Source organism: Procambarus clarkii, chromosome 7 (genome assembly GCF_040958095.1).
Source record: "Procambarus clarkii isolate CNS0578487 chromosome 7, FALCON_Pclarkii_2.0, whole genome shotgun sequence".
Taxonomy (NCBI): Eukaryota; Metazoa; Arthropoda; class Malacostraca; order Decapoda; family Cambaridae; genus Procambarus; species Procambarus clarkii.
This window is the reverse complement of record NC_091156.1, coordinates 15,054,125-15,078,955: the sequence shown is the minus strand read 5'-3', so window position 1 is coordinate 15,078,955 and position 24,831 is coordinate 15,054,125. Positions and strand designations below refer to the sequence as shown.

Here is a 24,831-nt window from a genome sequence, read left to right as displayed (position 1 = left end):
GTCTCTTGTCTAAGTATAGGCCAAGGAACTTTCCATCATTTTTATTGCTAATGTTTACATTATCTATCTGAAGCTAAATTGCATTTGATGATTTGCTTCCAAATAAGATGTAGTAGGTCTGTTCTATGTTTAGTGCGAATTTATTGGTTGACGTCCACAAGTGGACTATTTTTTTAATTCATTGTTTGCAACATTATTTAATAAGAAAGGGTTGGGGTCAGAGTAGATGAGAATAGTATCATCAGCAAACAATATAAGTTTAAGCATGTTAGAGACATTAGGCAGATCATTGAGGTATATAAGAAGCAGGAGGGGTCCTAGGATGCTGCCCTGCTGCACCCCTGCGGTTAGTGGTAGAGTAGGAGAGGTTATATCATTGATGGCTACATATTGGTGTCTGTCACTATGATAGGATCGGATATAGTTCAGGGCAAGGCCTCGGATTCCATAATGGTGGAGTTTAAGTAAGAGGTAGTTATGGTTAACAGTATCGAAAGCCTTTCTCAGGTCAATAAAGAGTCCAATCGGAAACTCACTTTTGTCAAGGGCTGAGTAGATTAAGTCAAGCAGACTAACAATTGCTTTATTGGTACTCTTTTGGGAGCGGAAGCCAAACTGACAGGGACTTAATATGTTGAATTTTACGAGATAGGAGTAGAGCTGTTTGTAAATAATTTTTTCACATATTTTTTATAATAAGGGTAGATTTGATATGGGTCTGTAATATTTATGTCTGCAGTGTTACCTCCTTTATGAACTGGTGTTACTCTTGCTTTTTTTTAGGATGTCAGGGAAGGTATGGCACTCTAGAGATTTATTAAACAGCATAGCTATGGGTGGTGCAAGGGCATGGGAGGCGCTCTTGTATACCATCGATGGTATTTCACTAATGTTCCCAGCTTTGTTTTTTAGTGAGTGAATGATGGACACAACATCTGTAGGGCTGATCGGTGAGAGGGGAAGAGTTTGGGTAGCTGCCTGAAAGATGTGTGGTAACATGTGTCTGGGTCTGTGGGATTTTTCGGGCAAGGTTAGCACCAATCGATGAAAAGAAGCCATTAAATTCAGTTGCTGTTTCAAGATCTATTGCTGGTGTATAACCATCTTTAGAGATTTTTATCTGGTTATGTGAATGTTGCTTAGCTCCTAGGATGGTAGAGATGGCTCTCCATGTGCTTTTCATGTTGCCTTTTGCTTCTTTGAATCTATTCTTAGATTATTAGATTAGTTTAAGTTAAAAGCGAAGCTATACCTAATAAATTCCCTGTAACCTACCTTACCCTTCTATTGTCAACCAATGTCTGTTTTTTTCTTTAAAGAGCGCTGTTTGTCGACATAATTGTATTTGTGCTGCTTTTTCATCTATGTTTTCATTTCTTGTTTTCATTCTACTCATTATGCTCAATTAGTATTAAGCTTGTCATTTAAGTTTATCATGCCCGAAACGCTTTGCGTAATAGTGGCTTTAGGCATTGTATGTACTAGCTATACCTATAAGTCAACCAATCCTTGTAAATATTTATTGTATGTATGTACCTTACCTAAATAAAATTGTATTGTATTGTATTGTATTGTATTCTCGTAATAGGAACGCTTTGCTCTTCTTATTATACTGGTAAGCACTGATGAGTACCTCTTAACTACTTCATTTGCAACTAGGCCAATCCTAATTGTTTTTCATATTCACGTTTCTTGTCGATTGCTTTGAGTATGCCATAAGTGAGCCAGGGATTATTTAACCTTTTGCCAGTTACTTGCTTGGTGAGGAGAGGACAATGCTTGGTGAGGAGAGGACAATGCTTGGTGAGGAGAGGACAAAAAGTATTGTAAAGGCTTAGAATTTTAGAAAGGAAGAGGCTAGTTAACGAATTTATATCCTGTGTATTATTAAATTCGGATTCCCAGTTGATATTGTGGAGGGCATTTGTGAGATTGCCTATTGCTGCTTCACTGTGTAACCTAAAGGTAATTTTCTTGTTAGCTGGTGGTGTTATGTCCATGTTCGCTACGAGGAAGGTAGGATAGTGGTCAGTTGTTCTGTCAGTGATTATACCAGATGTAAGGGAAGCTGTTATGTTGGTCCATAAATGATCCAGGGTAGTAGCGGATGTTTGAGTGAATTGGGTGGGCCTGGTAATTGCGGGAATGAGCATACAGGAATTCATGCTGTTAAGGAAATAGTCGACTTGAGGGCTGTTTTGTTGCCCTAGGTCAATATTGAAGTCACCTCCCAGAACTATGTGATATTTGTTGAGGTTGTTGTTTATGATAAGATTCCTCAAGTTATCTGAGAATGCAGCTATGTTAGTATTGGGAAATCTATAGATGGCTCCAATAATCAATGGGGATTTAAGGGATTTAATTGAAAATTGAGCAAAAGTATATTCACAGTAGTCATCTCTATCACTAATGACACTGTTGCAGTACTTTACATAATATTGGTGTTCTTACATTCTTGAAAAGGCCTACATTCTTGATAAGGCCTACATTCTTGAAAAGGCCTACATTCTTGAAAAGGCCTACATTCTTGAAAAGGCCTACATTCTTGAAAAGGCCTACATTCTTGAAAAGGCCTACATTCTTGAAAAGGTAAGCTATTCGTATAGCTTTCCGGGAAGGTCCATAATCTAACAGATTTAAGGACTCCTGGTTCAGCCTTACGACGAGCGAACGTCTGGACACCCGTCTGGGGGGGGGGGCACAGAAGGGCGTTTTGTTTCGCGATTTTGGCTTTTGATACTGCCGTTCGGCGTTTGTATTCAACGGTCCAGATTGTTACGATGCCTAGCGTAACATGTCACATATCGCCTTGGATCACAGGATAGTTGATAGATTCTGAACGTTTTCTGGCTGGTTTTTCAGGCGTGGTGTCGGTGTTTGGCGCCAGCTTAGCTGAGGGATACCGGGAGTTGGTGGGTATTGGTGGGCTCCTGGTGTGCCCTCAGCCATGATGGGCGGCTGGCATCTGCTCTGCCGGCGGACACTGGGTGACTTTTTGACGTTTTAGTTGGGGCTGAGTTTTTCATTTTGTTACCCAGTGTTCTACTCGTGTCCGAAGCTAGACACAAATACAACAAAATTATTAATGATGGTAACAGAATCCATTTCATATGGTCTCCATCTCATGTTGGCCTCCGAATGCATGATAGAGATGATGAGTTAACCGAAAAATCTGCCTTTAAAGTAGACGTTGAGTATAAACTTGGATTGTCAATGTCTGAGAGCAATAGTACACCGAGAACTTCAACAAAATCTTGTAGATCTGAGGCAAAGTGAAATCGACTCTAGTAATTCCATCTATCATCATACTATCATGCAAGAGGAGCACATCCTTTCCAATCCCTTTGGACGTCAGCAGACTTCTAGATGTTACTACTGCTCGGCTTAGACTCGGTTACAAGTATCTCTGGGAATTCTCATTATCTGCCGATGTAGACCTGACCAAATGTAAACTGTGTCAACAAAATTATTCGCACACCCTCCGTCACTATGTGATGGAGTGCGAAAAGATACGTGAATTCAGAGACAATTCTATAACCAATGTTCCAGCGATGTGTCAATATTTCATTCAAAATGATCTGCTACCAGAAATTTTAGCCAAATATCCCCAGTTTGCTAACTGTAGGTAGTAACTAAGTGATTGTAACCTATCCACCGCTGCCCACTGGATGGGGGGCGGTGTGCAGGACAAACATATCAATTGTGACACTAGCTCTCCACATATGTCAGTTGCTTAATTTAGAAACTGTACTTGTGGTCGATCTCGAACCCATTGTTGATGTGACGACTTATACTGAATATTGTAACTAGCTCATCAAGATTGTAACTTGCTTAGCTAATTGAATTGTGAGGTTCAGTCCCTGAGCCCATTATGTGCCTCTGTAACCCTTTCCACTACCGCCCACAAGATGGGTATGGGGTGCATAATAAATGAACTAAACTAAACTTACCCAGTGTTCTCTGTGTGTTCACCTAGTTGTGCTTGTGGGGGTTGAGCTGTGGCTCTTTGGGCCCGCCTCTTGACTGTCACTTAATCAACTGATTTTTTCCACACACACACACACACACACACACACACACACACACACACACACACACACACACACACACACACACACACACACACACACGCAAGCAAGGCCAATTGCTGCACAGCCACATCAGGAGAAAGACAACAGTGAAGGAACAGGTAATGAAACTGAGGATAGGGGCAGACAGATTCCCTTCAAACGACAAAGAAGTGTACGAAGAACTCAATACGAAATTCCAGGAAGTCTTCACATCAGAGCAAGGAGAAGTTCCAGAGATAATAGAAAGAATAATTAACCAGGCACCACTAGGGGAATTTGAGATTCCCAGTGGAGATGTAAAGAAGCTTTTGCTAGAGTTGGATGTGACAAAGGCTATTGGCCCAGATGGAATATCACCATGGATACTAAAGGAAGGAGCAGAAGCACTGTGCCTGCCACTCTCCATGGTGTATAACAAATCACTGGTAACAAGTGAACTGCCAGAAATTTGGAAGGCGGCAAACAGTCCTGATATACAAGATGGGGGATAGACAGGAGGCACTGAACTACAGGCCAGTGTCCTTAACTTGCATGCCATGCAAGCTAATGGAGAAAATTGTGCGAAAAAAGCTAGTCGAACATCTGGAGCGAAGGAACTTTGTGTCACAACACCAACATGGTTTCAGGGATGGCAAGTCATGCCTCACAGGATTAATTGAATTCTACGATCAGGCAACAAGAACCGAACAAGAAAGAGAGGCGTGGGCAGACTGCATATTTTTGGATTGCCAGAAAGCCTTTGACACAGTACTACACCAGAGACTAGTGCGAAAGCTGGCGATGCAGGCAGGAGTGAAAGGGAAGGTACTCCATTGGATAAGGGAGTACCTAAGTAACAGAAGGCAGCGAGTCACTGTGCGGGGTGAGATCTTAGATCGGCGAGACGTCACCAGTGGGATCCCGCAGGGTTCAGTCCTTGGACCCATACTGTTTCTTATATATGTAAATGATCTCCCAGAGGGTATAGAATCATTCCTCTCATTGTTTGCTGATGATGCAAAAATTATGAGGAGGATTAAGACGGAGGAAGACAGTATGAGACTACAAGATGACCTAGACACTGTATGAATGGTCCAACAAATGGCTACTAAAATTCAACCTGAGTAAATGTAAGGTAATGAAATTAGGCAGTGGAAACAGGAGGCCAAACACAGGAAACAGAAAGGGAGATGAAGTCCTTCATGAAACGGACAGAGAGAAGGATCTAGAAGTTGAAATCACACCTAACCTGTCTCCTGAAACCCACATCAAAAGAATAACATCTGCGGCGTATGCGAGGCTGGCTAACATCAGAACTGCCTTCAGAAACCTGTTTAAGGAATCTTTCAGAATCTTGTATACCACATATGTAACACCAATCCTGGAGTATGCGGCCCCAGCATGGAGCCCGTACCTTGTCAAGCACAAGACGAAGATGGAAAAAGTTCAGAGATATGCCACTAGGATAGTCCCAGAACTAAGAGGCATGAGTTACGAAGAAAGGCTGCGAGAAATGCACCTCACGACACGAAAAGACAGAAGAGTAAGGGGAGACATGATCACTACCTACAAAATTCTCAGAGGAATTGACAGGGTAGATAAAGATAAACTGTTTAACACCGTTGGTACGCGATCAAGGGGACACAGGTAGAAACTGAGTACCCAAATGAGCCACACGGACGTTAGAAAGTATTTTTTCAGTGTCAGAGTAGTTAACAGGTGGAATGCATTAGGCATTAATGTTGTGGAGGCTGACTCCATACACAGTTTCAAATGTAGATATGATAGAGCCCGGTAGGCTTAGAAAGCGGGACCAAAGAGCCAGAGCTCAACCCCCGCACTTTTCCTAAATAAATTATTATTATTATGTCACTTGGTACTGTGTAATGGGTTACTAGGGTATACAAGGACGCAGATGTCACCTGTGTAATGGGGTTACATAATGGGCTCAGGGACTGAACCCCACAATTCATTAAGCTAAGCAAGTTACAGTCTTGATGAGCTAGTTACAAAATTCTGTATAAATCGTCACATCAACAATGGGTTCGAGATCGACCTCAAGTACAGGTTCTAAATTAAGCAACTGACATATGTGGAGAGCTAGTGTCAAAATTTATATGTTTGTCTTGCACAAGGACGCAGATGTCACATGCCACGTACGAGACATCGTGGCTCCGTACTCAAATGATTTCTTAACGATGGGCTTTACGTTCTCAGTTTAGGCATTATCCGAATGTGTTCTCACAAAATCGAAAACACGTATAATTTTCTTTAGATATAAATATTAATAAAAAAATAGCTATGCGAGTAAATATATATATATATATAGGTGATTAAAATTTACATTATATTTAAAATATGTTTTATTAATAGTTAGAGTGACAATGTATATTAATTTTAATACCGGGAAGACTCCATTCGGACGAGGCCCACAGCTGATTTGGACACAGATCACTTCGTATACCTGACAGCTCATTTATAAATGTTAACCCCTAATCATACTTAACCTAAACAATACTAGTGTGACATTTCTAGTCTTATTTGTGGGTATAGAAAAACAGCTACAAATTGTAAATTATACTGTTTTTTTTAACCTTAGAACTATTAGGCGAAACGATCAATGGGCGAAATGGTAATGTACGAAACGAGATTGGTAAACAAGAGGCTGCCACTCACAGAGCTCCTACGACCGTCAGGTCAGGGTGCTACTCTCGCCGATTTTAATTTAATCGAAGACGCTGAACTAAAGACTCCTCCCGTCAAAGGTAAAGGGATACGTGTGGTAACTGGCGAGGGAGTGACTCGTAAACTAGGTCTGAAGGAGGAGAAGAACAAGAGTCGTCACGCCCCCCAGAGACTCCTTCCTATCCACCTGCCCAGGTCAGAGATCACAAGGTCTGGGACCAGATTCATGAAGCAGTTACGCAAGTACTTACGAACGTGTACATCTTTTCTCAATCTTTGACGGCTTTGGTTACATTTATTAAACAGTTTACAAGCGTGAAAACTTCCCAATCAACTGTTGTTATGATAGACAGCCTCCTGGTGCTTCGGAGCTCATTAACTGTTTAATAATTGTAAACAAAGCTGCAAAAGATTAAGAAAAGATGTACAGGTTCGTAACTGCTTCGTGAATCTGGCCCCAGCATCACTGTTGTCATTGATTCTGCTGTCTCTTGGTTAAGGCTTTCCTTAGTAATACATTATATTTGTATAAAATATGATTCATCCTCGATATTGGGTGGACATCTGTATGTCTGGTGGTCGCTGAAATTTTTGGGTTATGACTATGCCATAAAACTTCATTCGTCAACATTCAGGATTGATACGACAGCTTATATCATTTAGAGCACAAGGTAGTTGATAAGTTTTTAATTTTTTCTGTGATCCTTAATTCTGTATAAGGATTGTCTTCTCTGTATGATCCTTAATTCTGTATAAGGGTTGTCTTTGTTGTATTATCCTTAATTTGGTATAAGGATTATCTTTTCTGTATGTTCTTTAGGGTCCCAGTAGTACGGTCGGGTTCATTCTCAACTCTTGATCGAGAATTCCAGACTTGAATCCTGGATGGGATTTAAGGGTTACTAGGGGACCGGGAATGTTACATTCCCGACTAATTATTAAATATTTTGTTTTCATTCATTATAAAACAGAGAGGGCATGTTTTCTATCACCTAATGTCCCTGTCCACCTAGCAGTAAATAGGTACCCATGAGTTGGTTAACCTGTTGTGGGGTTGCATCTTGGGGTAGGGGGGGGGGGGAAGGGGAGCTCGATATAAGCCTAGCATGTCCTCTGTGTGTAAACTGGCTGCCTGTCTCCTGATAATGAATTAAGCAGGCAAAAAGTTCTGATAATGGCTTGGCTGAATGATCTTGAGATGATTTCGGGGCTTTAGTGTCCCCGCGGCCCGGTCCTCGACCAGGCCTCCACCCCCAGGACGCAGCCTGTGACAGCTGACTATCACCCAGGTACCTATTTTGCTGCTAGGTAACAGGGGCATAGGGTGAAAGAAACTCTGCTCATTGTTTCTCGCCGGCATCTGGGATCGAACTCTGGACCACAGGATCACAAGTCCAGTGTGCTGTCCGCTCGGCCGACTGGCTCCCATGCAGGGAGTCAGTGTTACATTTTTGCCAGACTGGGATTTGAGTTTATTGCCATTAGGCAATGCAGTGTATTGCTGTATGACTGATTTTTCCTGACATAAGAAATGTTGGGCTCATATGGCTTAGACCTTCAATTCAAACACTGTACTACAATGTGATGTTTGTGTATTGCAGAGATAATGTACTATACTTCTGCACTAGCCTATTCTGTAAATGTCATAGCATTTAGGCCTTCCATAAGACTTGTACTGTAATTCCACACAGCTTTGAGTCCTAGACAATAATGACAATGAAGGCACCAATGATGCCTTCACTATCATTGTTTTTCATGTTTTTCATTGTCTTTACTACCATCCCTTGGACTAATCTAATGTCTGTCGATATCGAAATATAGACATTAGTACCCCAACATGGTATCTATAGTATATGCACATTTCACTGTTATTAGCATCCAAAATCAGCATAATCTCAATATATGCCTCAAGTATTATGTTAACTTTAAACTGCATGAAAGACTCTGCATGTTAGTGACTATGTTTGTGTACCTAACAAGTGTACCCAAGTGCTACATAAACATATGTAGCACTTGGAAAAGAATATGAGAACAAGGATCTGAGATAGGATGAAAGGAAGGAATGGTGCCCAGCCACTTGGACCATTGAGAATTGAACGTTGCCTTGCAAGAAGTGAGACCTCCAATGTGCCAACCAGTCCTAGTGGTTGGTAATTCATCTGTAGCAATTTCCCCATATTAATAAGTGTATTGTTTGTACTTGCCAAATTGTTACAAAGCCCTGAGAGTCTTCAGAAATAATGAATATTAATATTGTAAGTCTCATTGCAACGTATCCAGGTGCAATATGTATATATGTATATAAAATCTTATCTGATAATGATTACACGTACTGTATTGCACTCGAGAGGCAGATTAACACTATCGCGTGCCCGGCACACAGCCCCTCCTCGCACCTCAAGGTAGGCGGATTATTGAGTATGAACTTGCCATCACATAAATAAGATTATACAGTACTTTTTTCCGCTTTGTGACCTTAATGTTCGTGCTACGTCGTTTAATTTAGTATCAAATTGTTCGCAATAGAATGGTCTAAGAAAATATTTGCATACAAGAATATATAAGTCTTACCTTTCCATACTTTAGACCTGCCGCGCACCACCAGGTAGTCCGTGTGTGGCCTGTGAGCTCACTACCACATTCAAATGTTTATAATCTGATCAGCCTTCTGACATCAAATGTTTGTGCTATGTCATTCAAATTGGTATCAAATTGTTCGCAATAGAATACCCTAAAGGAATATTTACATATAAGAACAAATATTAGAACAACGTTACCAATAGTATAAGATAGTTCATTGTTAAATGAACAATCCCTGCTTTTCTTCGTTGTTTCTAGTCATTATTCATTCCCAACATTCCCGACCGCGGGGTGGGGATGTCACATGGGATATACAGAGCATGGGAAGATGTTGGTGTGCATTTTAAAACAAATATCGCAGTATTTGGACAAAAAATGGAATTTTTACAAATTTTAAATATTTGACGCAGTTTGTATCATGGGGTCTACTCCGTATTTTGGTTTATGACTTCGACACCGTCATTGGGCCGTGAAAGTGTTAAGATAACCATGGACCATGTGCAAAAGTCAGTTTGCACAAATGTAACTGTCTGAAAATTATTAATGACACTGCAAACTAAGAGTTGCAAACATATATTTTTAATTTTGTTTAATGTTATTCTTTCTTTGTCAAAGAATACAATGTTGATTTTTAGAGCATACATTTTATTTTTACAACTTATTTTGGTGGGTCTCCAATTCCCCTAGATCTTAGGCTTAGACCTATGCTGCCTATAGGGCTGCTACTTACTGTACTATACTCATATGGACTAATTATTAAACATTTTGTTTTCAGTGTAAATTTGGAATTGAAAAATTATAAAATAAAGATTCTTTGTGTTAATAAAAGCAAATTAATTTTGAATCAATATTGAAAAATGAAAAAGTTTGTTTTAGATGAATGTCAAGATGCAATGGAATACTATATATATAAATTCATTATTATTTTTAGGGGACCCCTCTGAACAGGGGTTCTCACTCAGTCAAGCATAGTACCCCAAGGTACCATGCTTGCTCCGGCACTTTTCCTGATCCTCGCATCATACATAGACAAGGATACAAACTAGAGTACTATCATCCTTTGCAGATGACACTAGAATTTTTATGAGAATATATAGTGAGGGACTTTGTAAAGTTCCTCAATGAAAAATTATAAACTTTGGACTTTGTAAAGTCCCTCACTGGAGGAGATTCAGTCAATCAGGAAGAGATTCAGCCATTCTGGAAGAGATTCAGCTATTCTTGAAAATATCTTTGGAAAACGCCATCATGGACGCTGCTAATGCTGTTCATCTTTGCTACTTGTATCAGATGCATCATCACTGAACCCAGAAAATGATTTATGTATGTATCATCTATAAAAATTGGAGATGGCATGGGTAGGCAAGAGTGGCGCTAAAAGTTACAACTGGATACGCCCGCTATATCGTCCTCATCAGTGTGTATCACTTGCTTCCAACCTTTGTGTTAGGTCCTTATTGCGCCTAGCTTCATCAATATCATGACCCTTACGTTTTTCAAACAATAAGGTCTGAATTTCATCGACAGAGAGTGATCTTTCAACACTGCGTCAGACAGGAGTTTGGGAGCCAAAGACGCATGCACCACCCATGGTTGCTCACTCGGTACTAAGCCAGCCAGCAGCCCTTGGACATTCTGAAAAATTTTTCCAAGATGGCTGCCTCTAACTGGAGGTCCCAATGGTTCATTTCGTACAGCAACCTACCGCACACGTGTTTTGAATGGGTATGAAATATTCAGGTATTTTCTCGGTTGGGGCAGTTTCCCACCGACCGAGTTTTCTCGGTTGGCGCTGCACAGTGGTTAATGAGGTTATGTTCCAGTTATTATGCTATGAAAAAAAAAGCAAAGCAGAAACCACATAAAATACAGTCAAACCACACTATTAAAAGAAAAAGCCATGTAAAAGATTTGGGAGTAATTATGTCAGAAGACCTTACTTTTAAAGAATTTAAAAAACAAAATTTTCTCAGTTGTGGTCACAACTGGAAGTTGAATAAAATGACAAGTTGAATAACAAGAACCTTCCAAACATAAGATGCCACCCAATGATGATACTTTTTAAAACATTAGTGCTCTCAAGAGTGGAGTATTGTTACACATTAACAGTCCCATTCAACGCTAGAAAAATTGCTGACCTGGATAATGTGCAAAAATTATTTACTGCTAGAATCGACTCGATAAAACATCTAAATTATTGGGACCGCCTAGAAATTTTTAATTTGTATTTCCTAGAGTGCAGGCGGGAGAGAGAAACAGTACATAATAATCTACACTTGAAAAATATTAGAAAGACTATTTCCAAATCTGTACACAGAAATAGCATGAGACCAGAAGGCATGGCAGGATGTGTAAAATAGCCCCACTGAAGAACAGAGGTGCAATAGGCACACTGAGAGAGAACTCAACATAAGAGGGCCAAGATTTTCAACAATCTTCCCTTACACATACAGGGCATAACTCGCTGACCTGTCGCAGTGTTCGAGAGAACTCGACAAGCGCCTTCAAAGGATACTTGATCAATCAGGCTGTGACTCATGTCAGGCTGTGAACAGCCACATCAAACAGTCTGGTGGATCAGACCAGCGATCAGGATGCTTGGTCAGAGACCGAGCTGTGGACACATTGATCCCCGGAACTCTTGAAAGGTAGTCAACAGGTGTGTGGTATTATGTAAATATGTTGCAATATTGGGCATTTACTCTATTTAATATGCTTGGTAAATATTGTCTGTATAGTAAGGTTATTGATGCATTTTCACACAAAAAGTAAGACTAAGAAATTTACATTCTCATACTAAGCAAATTTTGGTGTTACAAAATAGCCTTGGTTACAGCTCTTTGAGTAGTGTATCATATTACAGTAGTAATAAAATCAACTTTTGCTCTGACATTACTATATTATGTTAGTTTCAATATCAGAGTTTAATTACTGTATAAGTATTTAAGATTGGGAGTAAGAGCAAAACAATTGAATGATAAGCACGACACTATCTGTAGTGATGGAGATAACATTAGTTGTATGGCGTGTTAGATAACGTCTGGGTCCAAGGTGAGTCGTTCAGTAGACTCATTAAGTATTCGTATAATAAACTGTTACTAAGACTACCCATTTATAAACGTAGTTGCTCAATCATTTTCTAGCGGTGAATTGATCCCTGCATTATATGTGTTGTGATCATAGCATTTGAAAGGAACAAGTTTTATATTTGTTTACTTTATTCTCTATATGTTTAAGAATGTACAGTATCATATAATGTATTAACGTTAACTAAATTAACGTAATGCTATGCTGACACTAATTAATGTTATAGCATGTATTAATGTTATTTTTTTTATTTAAAGCTATTTAGTATTATTGCAGAATATTTTACTGTAATGTAATTGAAGAAATTGACCTGATATATATTATTCAAAGTGCATCACTGGGCAACAAAAAATCATTACAGAGCTAAGTTAACTCTTGTACCAGGAATGGTTGAGGAGGCATGACAGGGCAGATCTCGTCGAAACTTTTAAAATACAGTGGAGCCTCGATTAACGAATTTAATCCGTTCCAGCACCGAGCTCGTCATGTGAAACGCTTGTCTTTCGAAATGAATTTCCCCATTTAAAATAATGGAAATAAAATTAATCCGTTCCACCCACAAAAACATCAATATGACATTTTATAATGTAATTATAATACTGTACATGTAATTATTATAAATGTTTTACTATTTTCAATTGTACATGTACTTTACTTTATGAAGAGTCATTGCTGGCTTGAAGGATAAGCTGGGGAGGTGGGGAGGAGGAGAGGGGTTATGGTGTGGAAGGAGAATCCACCCCAAGTCAGGTGATTTCCTTCTTCAAATCTACAGTAATTGTGTGTCTTTATCTTGACAACACTATTTTTAGCAAGCAGCTTCTTTGGGGACATCGTGGGTTATAAATTGTAGTCACAAAACCACAAAATACCCAAAGAAAAGCACAAATAAATGCAGAGGGATGCTTATCCTATACGATAAAACAACAGCACTATCGTCGGAGGCGTCCGAGAATTTGCGAGAACCAGCAGGAACGCTTGGAAGCACCACATGGTTTGCTCGTTATTCGAGCGAAAGCTCGTCAATCGAGAAAATTTTTCGGGGAGTGGCTTGCTCGTTACTCAAAATGCTAGTAGATGGAGCTGCTCGTCACTCAAAATTCCACTGTACTGTACTGAACAGTTTGGAGGATGTTGATACGGACAATTTCTTCAAAAGGTCAGAGGCAACACAAATAAGGAGCAACGGTTTCAAGCTCAACAAGCCACAATGTTGGACTGAGAACAGGAAATGCTATTTCACCACGTGGCTATAAACCCATGGAACTGCCTACCAGCCAAAACTGTTAAATTTTAAAATCCAACTGGAAAAAATCATCAGGGCAGATGAGGGAGGATAAACATGAGGCTTATCTAAACAGGAAACTTGGTCCTCATTGTAAATATTAACCTTCACTACAGTAACACCCACCTTTATTTCTGTTGGCTACCCATCTTGTTTAATTAATGTCATAATATATATTGTTATGTAAGCCCTCATCTCTCTGATCTTCACCTCACTGACCTTAAACCTTCCTGACCTTATCTCCTTATGAGCACTTGGCCTGTGTATCTCTCTTAGATTAGATAAAGCAGTTACGAACAAAACGTTATCTACAGTTAAAATCTGTTATTTGGTGTTTCTTCCCCTAAAATCACCTACAGTATATTTCACTTAGGGTGACATTAGTAGCAGGGTATCTTCAACATTGGTCATCTCAAGAAATTTCTTGCATTTTAGTTTAGTTAATTACTTTGCTATTATTCAGTGCTTGAACTGTTGCATACCAAACACATTGAACACCATTAACAATGCAGTCATAAATTTCTGTGTTCCACATTTCTGCCTAAGAAAATTGACAATGCTATGCTAACTTGCATTCAAAATCTCATGCATTGAGAAGGAAGCCTCACCTAGGTCGAGAGTTTGAGGTGTAAGGATGATGTCACTCTGTCATGTATCTTATCTTGGTATACTGATAGACACAATAATGTCATTGTTTCCAAGGTTAATGGCTGTTTCTGGGAATGATTGGTGGCAATGACACCTAATCTCTCAGACAAGAACAAGAGGTCATAGATTTAAACTAAGGAAACAAAGATGCTAAAAAGCTGTGAACATCAAAAGTTCACTTTTTGCAAACAAATGTACAGTTGGAACAAGATAAGAGAGAAGGTAGTGAAGGCCAAACGCATCAGTAGTTTCAAAGCTTCATACGACGAAGAGTACTTGGAAGACGGGACAACTTGAGTGTAGCTCTCATCCTGTAACTACACCAATTATGTAATTAGACTTAAGTAATTACAATAGCTATGAAAATAATTTAAAAGGATAATGCAAGTTATTTGTAATTGTAGTCTAATATATTGCACTGTATAATGTAAATATTTGTTGAATATAACTACTGTATATTCATTTCAAAGTTCTTGATAATACTCGCTCTTTCAAACTTCTTAAATGTAAATTTTGGAATTTAATTGGTTTATGCAGTATTAGTTACAAATTATGACCAAACTAATATAGTACATTGGTACATTATAATAAAGTACATTACTGAGTATATAACATATACAAAGGTTTACAGGTGGTTCCAAATTGCATCTTACTATTAGGTCCAAAGTAGACAATTTATTGAAAGCTTATAGTGTTACAAATATGGTGAGTTGCAATTTTGATAATTGCTGTCCAAGTTCAAATATTACTGTACTACATTGTATTATATCCCTTGAGAAGCAGTTTCATGTTTACAAAGAGATTAAAGAAGTGTTTAACTACATTAGTGCAAAGTTGTTTCCCCTGTAATACTGAAACTGTTGTTGCATATTATGTTTGAGCAAAATTAAAATACTGCAATAGCTGTATTTAGACTTAATTGCTGTGTCCTTTAAAAGATTAGAAACACTTGCATTAGATCACCTCGTTTTCATATTTTGAAATACACTTTGTTTTTTTGTATATTTTCATTCTATCTAAAGGCATTTTCCAGTATGAATTCTTCTATTCTCTTGAGTCATATAAATTACTGGCCTATGGCACCAGCTGAGCTTTAAGAATAATTTTCCCATTTGGCATGATGGATTGATCCCATTTGGCACGATGGATTGTGCATGCTGTCTCTGCAATACTGTACTTTATTACTGCCTGTATGTACACTACAATTGCTATTCATCTAGTTAGAATACTTACTTGGTGCACGTACTGCCTGTAAGATAAGATTGAAGTGCTTATCACACATTGTGGAGTATGTAGTGTGTGTGTGAGTAGTACCAGTCAGAACAGGGTCTCATTGTTGGTGTATGTATTGGGGAGAACGAGCGTGGTGGTTGTCGCAGCTCATCATATTTACAAGTGAGTAGATTCTTCTTAATAACTTGCTAGCCAGTATGTGTATGTGATATAAGTAATGCAGTTTATAGGTTTTTATTCTAAGAATTATGTACATGTAATGTATATGTCAGTGACTAAAATTAAATATGCCTGGTATATAAAGTATGGTTGACAAAATTTATTTATATTCATTATTGTACATTTAATGACAAGATTATACAAGCAAATGTCAAATTTATAATTTGGTTCAGAATTAAGGCACTTCAGTTGCTCCTTAAGCCAGAGCCTATATGGTTCTTGCCGGATATGATTGACACTACAGGCTCTAACTGATTTTATCCTGCACAGTAGCAAGTAACTTTACAATGGTCTTGTCACATCAATATGGAGGGCAGACAGTGGAGAGTGAAGTACCTAATTTCAATACAAAGCACCGGTATTTCAATACTTATGTCCGGTCGAGATGGTCAAGTGGATTAAGGCGTCCTGTACATACCAGTTGCATTGCTCCTGGCAGTATGGGTTCGAGTCACTTCTGAAATGTGAGTTTTCAGTTGCATATAGTCCTGGGGACCATTCAGGCTAGTTCGCATTTGTGTTCCTCACGTATGCCCCAAAGAATGAGGTGATTTGATAAAATGCTATGCCCAAAATTACCATCTGGGCAGGACTATTCCACTATATCTGTGTCTAGCTTCAGAGATAAGCACATCACAGTTATGCCTTGGGGAGCTGAGGGCAGTCAAGGATGACAAGGAGTCACTTACAATTAGCGTGTCAACTTTGGATTCATATACGCGCTCGAGTGCAAGGATTATGGCAACCAATTCTGTTTGAAGAGTGGAGGCCCAGTTACTTAGACTCGCTCCACACTCATGGGAGAAGGAACCATCTCTCCCTGTCACAACAACTGCACTTCCAGCACCATAGGACTGATGCAAGGATCCATCAGTGTAAATAATCTGGGAAAGGGAGCGCTCTCTGACTAAAGCATCAATTTGGCTTAAGGCATTGTACTTTGCTTCTTGTCGAAGCAAGGCTTGTTCTTTAATCAGCTTCTTGGGTGGGAAAGGGGGGACAGTAATTTGGAAAGGAGTGATCTCCCATGGGGCAGGAAAGTGCTGTTGTTGTCTCTCTTGGTAGGGGTGATGAAAGTTATACATTCTGAGAACATTGGCAGTTTTGGTAATCCATTTGGAAGGATGCTGACCTTCAAGGAGGAAGGCTTGGAAGGCTTCAGTGCAGGGGTTAGGGTGGGTTAGCCTAGGCATCTTGATACCAATTAAAGCATTAATTTCAGTGATATGATCACTTACACATGAAATATTCAATTCTTTCCTCATGTTTAGTAATTTAGTTGTACGGGGGCATCTGAGGATTATCCTCATAGCTTCGTTTTGCATCTTTTCCAGCCCTCCAAGCATTCTCTCAGGCACTAGAGCAAGCATGGGTGCAGCATAATCAATCAGAGACCTAATATATGAGAGATACATCATTTTGACAATTCTCACATTTGCACCATAGCTTGGATGGTAGCCTGCCACAGCCTTGAGAGCACGGAGCCTGCCTCTACATTGGCGACCCATGTAATGAGACAATTTGTCTTTTTGACAATGTTTTGTTTCTGTGACAATGTTTTGTTTTAGCTATCAGTTGTGATTTTGGCTTTTTCCTATTCATATAATTTCTTGTTACTATATAATTAAAAAAAAATTATTTGCTATGTTTCAGAATATAGTAGCAACAATGAATACCAAAAATGAACAAGTTGAAAATAAAAGTTGCACTAGCGGCTCACCGGAGGCCTCGACTAATACTACCCATCAGTCCACTTGGCCTCCAACTCCCACCAGCACCACAAACAGCACTGCCACACTCACAGAGCACACAATGCTGTCCCCAGGGGAGGAAAATTTTGACACATATTTTGCTGACGAGAGGATTCATATTCCTGAAGTTGAAAATGTAAGTTCAGTATACTGTAGTACTAACGGTACTTTTTCTCTTTCATTTTCGTCACTAAATGTTTTCTTTGTTCTGTATTTTTTCTGTACACTTTCCCCAAGTTGGTGGAGTCATGCCTTAGGGAGAGGTACCAGAGGCCTCAATGACCCATCCTTGTCTACTGGGAACCAGAAGGACACTCTGGCACGCCACAAAGCAAGGGAGAAGCTTGGTGGATCAGAGCTCAACCCATAACCGAGAACACACAAACACACAATAGCATGAGCACAACTTAATAAGCCACTTTCCTGAAGAACATTTAAGTACAGTATAGTATGTTTTCTCAGTCTTGGGTTAATCTCTGGTTCTCGTGCTTCCTCTCACCTCTTATATGTAGTGTCAGATTCTGTTTGTGGCTCCTTGTAGACAAGGGTGGGGTTTTAAAGACCCACCTACTGGGCCTACTGAAAACACACCAGAAAAGTATGTCACATTGCATTCTAGGCTTGGTTTATTTCATACCATTTCCTTCTCTCTTCACCACCACAAATTTTGCCCCTTATTCATTCTTAACATTCTTCTTTTTGCAAATCAATACTATTTTCAACTTGTCTACATTCTGTAAATCTCTAAGCATTTTGTTCAGAGAACTGCAATAAATACAGTACTGTACATAGATTACATTTGACAGTCAAATACTGTATCTTTATACAATTATTAATTATTTTTGTTCTTTTAGATTTATAATTAATCAATTTGTTTAATCATTTGTATATAACAAGTCCAATTACTCCTTTATATTTGCAGGTTAATTCATGTACGTATATTGTATATTTAATAAGTTTTAGATTGTATTTTATTTGAAATTCAATATTGTACAGTATATCATACAGTATGTTTATTACTGTATTAGCTTAATATTAATTTGTAATTTTTACTGGTAATAATACATGCTTACAGTACTCATTTATCTCGGTTGAATTTAATGTTAAATTTTTTGCTAATTTAACATTACTTTCTAATTATATATTAAAACTTTAAGACTTTCCGAAATATTATAATCAGATGCGTTGTAATGGTATTACATATTCAAAATAGTTCACCATTATTTGATAGTATATTAGTGTACTATAAATATACTTACTGTTATATGGATCCTACACCCGTTTGTTGGTTTGTTTTCTTCAGAAACTATTCAGCTTTCGAAAGCTTTGGGCGTTTACGGGTCCAGGATTTCTCATGAGTATCGCCTACCTTGACCCAGGAAACATTGAGTCAGACCTACAGTCAGGAGCTGCCGCTAGCTATAAGGTGAGAGTCTATAAGTCTTTAGTGCTACAGAAAGTTTATATAACCATTGTTTTAGAGCACTTGAATGTTTTTTTTTTTTTATGTTTTTCAACTCGCTTTTTCACAATTCAGTTTGATGAGGCTGGCCTATAATAATTTGATTGATCCTCTGTTATAGTTTTTATATACAGGCTTTATCTGGTTTTTGTTTATTAAATAAATGGTTTTCATTTATTAAATAAATTGTTTTCATTTATTAAATAAATTGTTTTCATTTATTTACCAGATTTCTGGCTTGTCCCACCTACACCGCCTGTCTTACCTCACCCACACCACCTGTCTTACCTCACCTACACTGCCTGTCTTACCTCACCCACACCACCTGTCTTACCTCGCCCGCAACACCTGCCCAACCTCACCCGCAACACCTGCCCAACCTCACCCGCAACACCTGCCCAACCTCACCCGCAACACCTGCCCAACCTCACCCGCACCGCCTGCCCTGCCCTGCCCCACCCACACCGCCTGCCCTGCCCTGCCCCAACCGCACCGCCTGCCCTGCCCTGCCCCAACCGCACCGCCTGCCCTGCCCTGCCCCACCCGCACCGCCTGCCCTGCCCTGCCCTGCCCCACCCGCACCGCCTGCCCTGCCCTGCCCTGCCCCACCCGCACCGCCTGCCCTGCCCTGCCCCACCCGCACCGCCTGCCCTGCCCTGCCCCACCCGCACCGCCTGCCCTGCTCTGCCCTGCCCCACCTGCCCTGCTCTGGCCTGCCCCACCCGCACCGCCTGCCCTGCCCTGCCCCACCCGCACCGCCTGCCCTGCCCTGCCCCACCCGCACCGCCTGCCCTGCCCTGCCCCACCCGCACCGCCTGCCCTGCCCTGCCCCACCCGCACCGCCTGCCCTGCCCTGCCCTGCCCCACCCGCACTGCCTGCCTTCCCCTGCCCCACCCGCACCGCCTGCCTTGCCCTGTCCTTCCCCACCCTCACCGCCTGTCCTGCCCTGCCCTACCGACACTGCCTGCCCTGCCCCACCCGCACCGCCTGCCCTGCCCCACACATGGACGGGGAAAATTGGTAGATACTTCATAACTATGTTATGTGCAGCTTATAATGCACATGGTTAAGTTGGTGGAGAGTGGGATTCATAATAGCCCCAGAGGCAGGCAAGACTTCTGGACAATGAGAGATTTCCTACAGGAATTCTAGTGAGAGAATGAGCTGGATAGGAGGATAACAAATTAAAAGATGTAAGTAGTAAAAGAGCCAGATTAACCCATGGTTTAATGGACAGTGCAAGGAGATAAAGAAAGACAATTTGAAGACTTTGAATTAGTATACTTATCAGAGTACTAAAGCAAACAGGAGGCACTAATAAGAAGGGAGGGGAAGGTAACTATCAAGTGAAAGCACCAAGCCATTATGACTATATAGCACTTGGAAGGGGTCAGGATAAGGATTTGGGATGGGACGGAGGGGAAGGAATGGTGCCCAACCACTTGGACGGTCGGGGATTGAACACCGACCTTCACGAAGCGAGACTGTCGCTCTACAGTCCAGACCAAGTGGTTGGGTAGGCACTAATGAGAGCTAAAAATCTGTAAACTATGGTTACATGGAAAACAGAGAGACAGTTTAAGACTGGATAGGAGCTAAAGCCCAAGATCAGCTATGAATAATATGGCTGTGAAAAGACAATAAACCTTTAAGAACCAAATTGTTATGCAGAAACACAATGTCAAATACTGTATATTCACAAAGTGACAGGGAGGGGGTCTGCAAGGAACATGATATAAGCTGTGAGGCAGTGTTTAAAGTTTAAGCCAGAGTGCAGGGCATACATTAGTCTAGTCCAGAAATTTTCTGTTCTAGCTGATAAGGCGAGATGAGGTGCAAGGACAGGTTAAGAGAAATAAATCTAATGACACTGGAAGAGAGAAGAACAAGAGCTAATGTGATCACTACATACAAGATAAGAGAGTGATAAACAAAGTGGATAGATGCAATCTTATTCCAGGTGATGGACAGCAGAACAGAGGGGCACAGATGTAAGTTGGAGACATAGATAAGCCAGATATTTGTAAGGAAATGCTTGTATGGAGCAAAGCAAGCACCCATCCACACAGCACCCATTCATGTACAGAGAAAGCCTATTTATATTAAAAAGAGGTAGGGCATTAAGACATTAGTGGAAGCTGGACACAATTGAGTTGAGATGCAAGGAAGTTCTTCCTTGTACAGATGGTAAACAAGTGGAATGCATTGAGGGAAGAGGTTGTTGAAACCAATTCTATCCACAACTTAAAAAAGAAAATATGATGAAATGTTTATATTAAGAGAGGTAATTGGTGCAATGGGTAATACATGACTTTAAATGGGTGGGGGGGGGGGGGGGGTATAAAGAGTCTTACTCCTCCATAGTCATGGATAGGTAAGCACGACCCACTCCACTTGCACTATAAACTCTCACCCTCCATTACCTGAAGCACTCGGGCAGTCAATCAGCAGAATCCCTTTGGCATTCTATAACATTATGGCATAATCTTACAGATGAAGGTCCACTTCTGAAATGTTAGTGTGAGAAGATTTTGGATGCTACTGTTGTTTGGATTCCATTGTTGTAATTTCATATGTGTAGTTACAGGATGAGAGCTATGCTCATGGTGTCCCATCTTCCCAACACTGTCATATAATGCTTTGAACTACTGATGTTTTTGACCTCCAACACTCGCTTAACTTGTTTCAACCATCTATCAACTCTGCAAAAGAAAATTTTCTAATATTTTTTTGGTATCCTTTGTTTCCTTAGCTTGAATCTATGACCTCTTGTTCTCGCAGTTGCTGGTTTCAGGAATTCCTCTTTGTTAATTTGGTAAATTCCTGCTATTATTTTGTAAGTGGTGATCATATCGCCTCTCTTTATTCTATCTTCTAGTTTTGGCATATTTAATGACTGTAGCCTCTTTTAATAACTCTTGTTTTTCTGTTCTGGAAGCCATTTTGTAGCGTGCCTTTACACCTTACACCATACACTTGCTGCATGTTCCTATTTTGGTCTCACAAAAGTCTTGAACAGTTTTTTTAGTATTTCACCTCCATATAATTTTACCTCCCACAATGCCATTTGTGTGTTCCTCAGCTGACAGTCTACTATTGAGAACCACCCCTAGATCTCTTTCTTTGTTCTTTAAGTCCTTTCCACAAGATTCCATTGGGACCTTGTGTTAAGATCCAATGACGATCCCATCTGGTGTCGTCAGATAGGACAGAAAGTTGGCTGGATCTGCTTCAGACAACCCTTGGGGATCATAAGAGGCCCTTCTCTACTGTTTAACCAAAGTGCTGAAATATTTAGAAAATTGCAGAAACCTTAGATATCCCCAAGCCTGTGTGTTCCTCTGTGAAACCTTAGATATCCCCAAACCTTAATTATAGTCAAATGCTATAATTAAGCATTTGATTTAGGGCTACAATTGCCTCAGTAGTGGCATCTATAGGTCATCCTGATCAGGGGTCATTCTGAATAATCTTGTCCCCATGATTAAATATATTGGCCAACTTTGTTATTATGGCTTATGGAAGGGAAATTTGTTACATGCTGATACTCATTTTTACCAAACTATGTACAGTAATTTTCTTGTATGCCATCCTGTGCTTTAAACTCACAAGAAATAATATCACATTTGTCAAATTAACTCTTAACAAATACCCATATACTGGTACATGTATTCAACTTAGTTGCTAACATTTTCAAACTTCACCATATTACTGCCAAATTGCAAAATATTTTTGCTGCCCCTATACTGTATTTCCAACTACATTATTAACTTCATTTACTAATTTTTAGCTCTGAGAAGAATGTATGTGCTGTATTTATATTAAGTGGCTACCTAATGTCATACAATATTTTAACAGCTTCTTTGGGTGCTAATGTGGGCAACTATCCTTGGCCTAGTAATGCAGCGTCTTTCTGCCCGTTTGGGCACGGTGACGGGCCTCCACTTGGCCGAGGTGTGCTACCGTTATTATCCACGTGTTCCCCGCATCATGGTCTGGATCATGGTTGAGATTGCCATCATTGGATCTGATATGCAAGAAGTTATTGGAACCTCCATTGCTCTTTACCTGCTGTCAAATGAAGCGTAAGTTGAGAGTGTTTTTGTATCGTGTATAATTTTATCAGGCTGAATTAAGTCAGATTGTAAAGTTCATGTTAAAGTGTGTTACACATTAGGTAATCAAAAGTGCAACTTTTTTTTGTTCTGTTGTTCTGTCAACACAAGTGAATTCTAGCGAGATATTTGGCATATTTCATTACTTTTATATTTGGTTTAATTCCAGTTATTTAGAAAGAGTAATTTAATTATGTACAGAATATTCACAGATAAATAATCATACAGAGATATTACAAGTGAGAGAGAGATGAGTAGTCAGTCAGATACAGATATAGCAAAAACAGAAGGTTATAGAAAGAAGTATATAGAGGAATCCTTTTAGATGTGGCATGTCTGTTGCTACTTGTGTTCTAAGGTTATTATTTGTCAAGGAGAGCACAGACCCATTTCCTTAATTGAAACATTGCCAATAAGTTTTTTGGAAAGTGATGTTATGGGTTCTTGGTTTGTTATACTACAGGAAAAAAATATGTACAAACAGTTTGAAGAAATTGCAGCTCTTTATTATACCATGCTAGTTTTATGTATGGTACTCAATTATTTGTATTTTGAGTTTAGATCGTGTATAAATCATCACTTTCATATTCTTGATTAGTGTTATGAATTAATAAATGAACTTAAGTCATTGATTTAGTTGATGTAATTATTTCTAATATCAGATTAGGATAAAAATCCCTATTTTGTATTTGAACAGAATACCTTTGTGGGGCGGAGTTCTGATCACCATTATAGACACCTTCACTTTTCTTGCTCTGGACCGCTATGGGCTACGCAAGCTAGAGGCCTTCTTTGGCTTTCTCATTTTTGTGATGGCTGTTACATTTGGGTACGAATATGGCGTTGCCAAGCCCGACCAGCTGCAGGTGCTGAAAGGACTGTTTATCCCAGGGTGCTATAATTGTGACACACGGGCACTCCTTCAGGCTGTTGGCATTGTCGGAGCTGTTATAATGCCTCATAACCTATATTTGCATTCTGCTCTTGTGAAGGTAAGATGGAATTGTTCACTATTGTTAAAATACATGTATGAACAAATTTATGTATGATGCAAATTCCCCTATTCTAATGTTATTTTAAAATTCTTAGAATTAACAAATCTTTCATACTTTCAAGTTTACTAATGGTTCTACATGGAGGAATTTTATGCACTACACTTCTATGTGGACTATGAGTTGAGACCATTTTTTTGGCATATAATGGTCAACTCTTGGTTTTTAGCTTTGTCACAAGCTGTCAATGCCAAGGGTGTTTATTTTGAGAGACCTCTTTGGAGGTTTCTCCTAGAGATTTTTTAAGTTTAATTGCCTGATCAGTTTTTGGCTCTACCTCCACATTTAGTTAAATGCAGACAAAACTAAATATGAGTGTGGTTTTGAAGAAATATAACACTTACTCTAAATGGTAAGGAACTGAGCTGTGCTCAGAAGTACACGTATCTGGGCATATATATTGGGTACACATGTGAGAGTAAAAATGCTGAAATATATCATATCGGCATCTTAAGTAAAGTGCAATTGCATCCTCTCAAGGCACTAGCATTTTCTGGTAAAGGTGTTAGGGTACCTATCTTACAGATGTTATACATAAGCACTGTTCAGTCCCTGATAGACTATGCAGTACCCATTTTGTCTTACAGAGGGCAAGGCAGAATTAAAAAACTTAGAGCTGGTACCGAACAAAGCTATGAGCATTATACTTGGATGTCAAAGAAGT

At 39.7% G+C, this 24,831-nt stretch overlaps 1 protein-coding gene across 16 annotated transcripts in view; it reads left to right on the top strand.

The window, feature by feature from the left end:
* Nucleotides 1-6,688: 6,688 nt before the first annotated feature.
* The window catches only part of Mvl (solute carrier family member malvolio), a 45,375-nt gene continuing 27,232 nt past the window's right edge, over nt 6,689-24,831 (top strand). For 4 of the 16 annotated variants that reach the window (XR_011224658.1, XR_011224657.1, XM_069313156.1 and 1 more), the window contains exons 1-5: nt 6,689-6,929; nt 17,440-17,673; nt 18,841-18,963; nt 22,859-23,085; nt 23,813-24,107. Coding sequence is in view for 10 of the 16 variants with exons in the window: in XM_069313156.1 (XP_069169257.1) it covers nt 17,455-17,673; nt 18,841-18,963; nt 22,859-23,085; nt 23,813-24,107 (864 nt within the window). In the remaining 6 variants the exon portion in view is untranslated. Of the gene's footprint in view, nt 6,930-9,096; nt 9,137-15,645; nt 15,730-17,142; nt 17,295-17,439; nt 17,674-18,840; nt 18,964-22,858; nt 23,086-23,812; nt 24,108-24,831 lie in introns of those variants that run through there. The other 12 variants (XR_011224656.1, XR_011224655.1, XM_069313138.1 and 9 more) reach the window with 5 other exon arrangements.